Raw genomic sequence first — 6,084 nt, 5'->3', positions numbered from 1 at the left:
AAAGGTGAAGAATTGCTCGATGCATTTCACAAGGTATAAAAATTACAAAACTTTATAATTTAATTATAAATTGTAACTAGCAAAATTATATTAATTTGCCAAAATATTAAATTATCAAACTAATTATTTATTATTTTTTTACTAAGTCAGGGACGGACAAAATTAAATTTATTAATTTATCGATGTTCTAATCGTATATCGATATTATAATAAAGAAAAAACTGCACCAAATAAACCCGTCAATCTCCCCCACCGACTGCTATGAATCTACACCGTAAATGCCAACTTGCCAACATCCAATCAACGGTTAAAACATCGTCATTATACACAACCACCCTACTTAAACACGACCCCACCATTTGTTTGAAAGAAAAAAAAAAAGAAAAATCATAGTCACACCCACTTGTCCATGTGACCAAATTAATTTTTGACTAAATTACAATCACCCCTTAAGGTAATATCTATTTACAAAAATACCGCTTAACGTTTTATAATTACATTCATCACCGTGAAATTTATAGATTTCTTACATTAACACCCTATTGTAGGGGTGGATGTAAGAAATTTACAAAATTAAGGGGTCTTGATATAATTCCTCAAGAATAAAGGGGTTTTTTGTAATTACACTTTATCTTAGGGAGGTGGTTGTAATTTACCATAATAATTATTTTTGCCGAATCCTATCTATAAATAATCCCCTATATTCATTTCCATCTCTTGCAAGCAATTGGCATACCTTCGAAGGAAGTATCCCAACCTCCCACACCCCCAAGAAGGTCAAACCCTTTTCTTGTCTGCACTTTGTGTTCTTCTTGTTTAAGGTACGAACCCTTTTTTTTTTTTTTTTTGAGCAAAATCTTTGATTTTTGTTCTGTTTTCTTGGGTTTTTCGAGGTTTTAATTCATGGGTTTTGTCCGATCTGACATTTGTTTTGCTTGTAGAATCTGAATTTTTTTTTTTTTTTTTTTTTTTTAAGATTTTGAATTGTTGTCTGATTCTTGACCATGTCTGATTTAGTTTTTGTGAAGTTCTGCAGTTGTTTTAAGAGTATGAGATGATTATTTCAGTAGGAAATAATAGGGTTTTGACTTAGATCTGAACTGAGTTTTGGTTCTCAAGTTAGCCGTTTGCCTTGTGAGGGGCATTTATGTCATTTCAACGTTATTTGGTAACTGTTTTCTACTCGTTTCAGTATGAAAATCAATGGAACCTTTTACTTCAGATTTATGCTAGATGTGCTCTGTAATGGGTTTCTTTAGTGATGTTTCTTTAAGAAAATGGTTGATGGTTAATGATTTGATTCTCTATTGAGATTCTCTCGATCCTCGAAAATAACACGAATTCTTCGATTTGATGTAGTATTTTGATATAATTGTTGCTGTATAGACTGAATCTAGTGTCTTTATCCCCTTTTAAGAAATGATCCAGTTTGGTGTATAATACTTCTGCAGCCACATATTATTTTTTATCTCGTCAACGATTGACTCGAAATTCCGATTATTTTTCTTTTATCCAGTGGATCCGAATAATTATTTGTTTCTCAACACTTTTTATTTCCTTGCATGTAGAGAGAGGAAAATGGACACCTTCTTGTTCACCTCGGAGTCCGTGAACGAGGGCCACCCAGACAAGCTCTGCGACCAGATCTCCGACGCAGTGCTCGACGCCTGCCTCGAGCAGGACCCCGACAGCAAGGTCGCCTGCGAGACCTGCACCAAGACCAACATGGTGATGGTCTTCGGCGAGATCACGACAAAGGCCAACATCGACTACGAGAAGATCGTCCGCGACACCTGCCGCAACATCGGCTTCACCTCCGACGACGTGGGCCTCGACGCCGACAAGTGCAAGGTCCTCGTCAACATCGAGCAGCAGTCCCCCGACATCGCCCAGGGCGTCCACGGCCACCTCACCAAGCGCCCCGAGGACATCGGTGCCGGCGACCAGGGCCACATGTTCGGGTATGCCACTGACGAGACCCCTGAGCTCATGCCCCTCAGCCACGTCCTTGCCACCAAGTTGGGTGCCAAGCTCACCGAGGTGCGTAAAGACGGCACCTGCCCCTGGTTGAGGCCCGACGGCAAGACCCAGGTCACCGTCGAGTACTTCAACGAGGACGGTGCTATGGTCCCCATTAGGGTCCACACCGTCCTCATCTCCACCCAGCACGACGAGACCGTGACCAACGACGAGATCGCCAAGGATTTGAAGGAGCACGTCATCAAGCCTGTCATCCCCGAGAAGTACCTCGACGAGAAGACAATCTTCCACCTCAACCCATCCGGCCGGTTCGTGATCGGCGGGCCGCACGGCGACGCAGGGCTTACCGGGCGTAAGATCATCATCGACACCTACGGTGGGTGGGGGGCCCACGGAGGTGGTGCTTTCTCCGGAAAGGACCCAACGAAGGTGGACCGAAGCGGGGCCTACATTGTTAGGCAGGCGGCGAAGAGCATTGTGGCGAACGGGCTCGCGAGGAGGTGCATCGTGCAGGTGTCGTACGCCATTGGTGTGCCGGAGCCTCTGTCGGTGTTTGTCGACTCTTACGGGACCGGGAAGATTCCGGATAAGGAGATACTGAAGATTGTGAAGGAGACGTTCGATTTCAGGCCCGGGATGATGTCGATCAACTTGGACTTGAAGAGGGGCAATAACGGAAGGTTCTTGAAGACCGCCGCGTACGGTCACTTTGGAAGGGACGACCCCGATTTCACGTGGGAGGTTGTGAAGCCGCTCAAATGGGACAAGCCGCAAAACTAAAATCCTCTTTTTTCCTTTTCCCATATATATATATGGTTGAATAATTTTACTGCTGCTGCTATTGCTGCTTTTGGGTTTTTTTTTCCTTTTTTCTTTTTGGGTCTAGAACTTGTGTTTGTTTTCATTTTCGTCTCTTAATTCTTTTCTGGATTTCGTTTTATGTTTTTTCGTTGTCGGTCTGTGTCATAGTTTGTCTTGGGCCTTCATTATTACAATGGAGACTGAGTCATTGTATTGATGAAAGAATTTGGTTGCTGATATTAATATTAGTATTTGAGTTCTTTATTTGTGTTTGGATATTTTGTATTTGATGCATGATCATGTTTTTGTTGCATGTAGAATCAAATTCTTGAATTCTCTTTGATTGGTTCTTGACATGACATTGTTCATGTTTCTCTTTAAGACATGGAATAAGTTCTTGTATCTAAAAGCAAATACTTTTCCGAATATTTGTGGCGTTCTGTCGGAAATTTTCCAATTTTTCGTACAAACGTCAGTGCATACATCATTTGTAACATATTTATTTTATTTTTTTAGAAAAAAAGACGCTAAATACCACTTAACTTCTCTCTGGTTATAAGAAATGACTCACTTGTGCTCGTAATATCAGCACTCAGTCCCATGTGGTTGATATGGTTATAAGAAATGACTCACCTGTGCTCGTAATATCAGCACTCAATCCCATATGGTTGATAGAGGTAACGTCCGTTAGTTTTTCCGTCAAATTTAACCGCTCGTGTCACACTTTAAGGGGGTAATGTGCAAAAATTGAAGGAGAAAGTGTAAGCACAAGGGGCCATCAGCAAAAATGTAGTATTTTGCTCGTTTGATAGTCGCTCTGAATCGGCTCCGATTGGGCAACATGTCTGATTCGGTTAGATGTCTCTTCATTAAATGCATTTGGTAAGGAATTCTGAATCACACTATTTTGCTCTTACCTATCTAGACAGAAATTTCCATCTGATTGATTAAGTGGTGCACTTAATCAATATTAGCAAATTTATCCATATATAAAAAATAATATTCTAACTTTCTCTCTTTGCAGTAATATACATCGTCCCTTTGTAGTTAATTAATTCTTTGACCACAATCTTCTTAAAAAATAAATAAATAATAGTTGAATTTTGTGTTGTATTTTTTTTAATCTTCGTTTTTATTTGTATTGTTAAAATTTACATAGTAAATAAATTTGTCTACATGACAACATAGTAAAGTTTCATTATTTAAATATTCTCAAACAAATATTATTTGATGTTTATATTTCAAATTTATTTGTTATTTAGGGGTAATATGCTAGGAGCTCCTTAAAGGAAACTTAATTTGAACTAAATGACAAGTCCAAATCCAATCTTTTAATTAAATCATTTGTTTAAATTAATATATGAGCCACATCCTTAATTTTTTATTTATTCCTATATTGCCCTTATACCCTAAATAATCTAACCTATATATTCACGTTTCTTCAAAACGTTCTCTAACTCTCCTCTTTCTCTCTCTCCCTCACGTTTTCTCTCTGTCTCTCTTTCTCTCTCGCTTTTTTTCTCTTTCTCTCTCAACCATCTATCTCTTCTTCGTGAAGGCCGACGATGGCGGGTGGAGCCAGGGTGGAGACGGCGGCGGCAGGAGGAGTCGTGGTGCAAGTGGTGGCGGCGACGGTGGTTGTGCAGTGCGGGGAGCTGTGGTTATGTCTTTGAAACCATATGTTCAACTAATTGAATCTGATTTTCTTAATATTTTAAGAGAGTTTGCTTAGTTTGGGTTCAAAATACCAGATCTAGGGTTTCTCAAAGGTAGTAGGTGAATACAGCTGCGGCGGCTGCGACTAGGGTTTGGCAGCTACCGCATTGGCTGCTAGAGTTGGCGACGGCTGGGAGTTTTTGGCGGTAGGGTTCAAAAAAGTACACCACAGTAAATTGTAGTACATCATAGGACGCCATAGAATACCATAATATACCAATTTATTTTTAAAATCTGATGTATTATTTAACAAAAATGAAAATATTTTTTTTCGTAATTTTCAATAAAATGTTAAAAATAAGGAAAACATATAAATTAAAAATTTTAGGGTGAAAAACGAAAAAACAAAGATTACAAAGTGTGCAAAAATAAAACTAAAATATGTTAAATGAAAAAATGAAGATATAAAATCCATAATAAAAAAATGATAAATGTAGTTTGAATTTACTTCATGCAAATTTCGAATTTATAGGTGGAGGAACACTTTTGGAATGGATTTTATAAAGAATGTGAAGCAAATATTTAGTTGAACTTGTCGTTTAATTCTAATTAATTTTATCACTAGGGACCTGTATCTTAAGACCCCTATTATTTAAATACTTGAAACTCAATGCACGTAAGGTATTTAATGTCCACCAACATTACATACTTTCCTAATTAAGATAATCAAGAAAAATAATTACATTTATACAATTATTCGTTCATCATAATTTAATTAAAATATATTTTATCATTTCTCCAAGGCTATAACAGGAAAATAACATTATTCAGATGTTACTAATATTCAACTATCATATGAACTTAGTAGTTCAACATTTAGTATTATGACACAACTCTTATGCTTTCAGATGTGTATTTAACATTCAACATTCAACGCTTAATCCTATCAAACATAGCCTAACCCTATTAACCACGACGAGGTTATGAGAGAATATTACAAGCACAAATAGGTCATCTGCAAAACCATATACTTATAAATGATAAACCTATAGTACCCTGCTTAAAACTATAAGTTTAATCATTTTCTAATCCAGCCATCATCTCTCTCTCTCTCTCTCTCTCATGTTCTTTTTTTTTTTTTCCTTTTTTGTTCTTCTTTCTCTTCCTTCGCAACAAGCCGGTGCCATATCCTCCCCTTCCACCTCCGCACGAGGATGCCTATGTACTGTCGTCGTCGCCATCTCCGCTCGCCGCCGCCTTGATAAGTGTTCATTTTGCATGATTTTCACTTATCAATTCTTCGAGTTTTGGTCTTCGTTCGTCCGAGTTTTCGGCTTTTTTTGTATATATTATGTTGTTTTTGTTTTATTTATATTTTAGGTAAAGATAAGCTATTTTTGCCGATTCGAGACGATTTTGGAAGCGAAGCCGAGAACCAAACCAAACACGTGCAAAAGGGCATTCTCGCGGATTGTGGCAGTGTTTGGTATTTAAAGCATAACTTTCTCATGAGACCTCCGATTGAGCTGATTCAAGTGGATTTAGAAAGCTAACTTCAAGGGCTACAACCTTTGTGAAATGCACAATTGTCAAATTCGGGCTGAAAAAGGGTCAAAACAGTGTTTGAAGTTGATAGAGAGGCCAGAT

General features: G+C 38.2%; 1 protein-coding gene across 1 annotated transcript; it reads left to right on the top strand.

Moving 5' to 3' along the window:
- Positions 1-546: 546 nt before the first annotated feature.
- Positions 547-3,045, top strand: LOC105978159 (S-adenosylmethionine synthase 3). The gene is made up of 2 exons (XM_088826368.1): positions 547-821; positions 1,569-3,045. Exon 2 carries the CDS (start codon positions 1,579-1,581, stop codon positions 2,758-2,760), a length of 1,182 nt encoding a protein of 393 aa, XP_088682494.1. The 5' UTR covers positions 547-821; positions 1,569-1,578; the 3' UTR covers positions 2,761-3,045.
- The last annotated feature ends 3,039 nt before the right edge of the window (positions 3,046-6,084 follow it).

This window comes from Erythranthe guttata, chromosome 2 (genome assembly GCF_056151865.1).
Source record: "Erythranthe guttata isolate IM_541 chromosome 2, IM_541, whole genome shotgun sequence".
Classification (NCBI taxonomy): domain Eukaryota; kingdom Viridiplantae; phylum Streptophyta; class Magnoliopsida; order Lamiales; family Phrymaceae; genus Erythranthe; species Erythranthe guttata.
This window is presented reverse-complemented; position numbering and strand designations above follow the sequence as displayed.

Coding starts and splice junctions, on each gene's coding strand:
- LOC105978159 (XM_088826368.1), top strand. CDS start 1,579: ATGGACACCTTCTTGTTCACCTCGGAGTCCGTGAACGAGGGCCACCCA.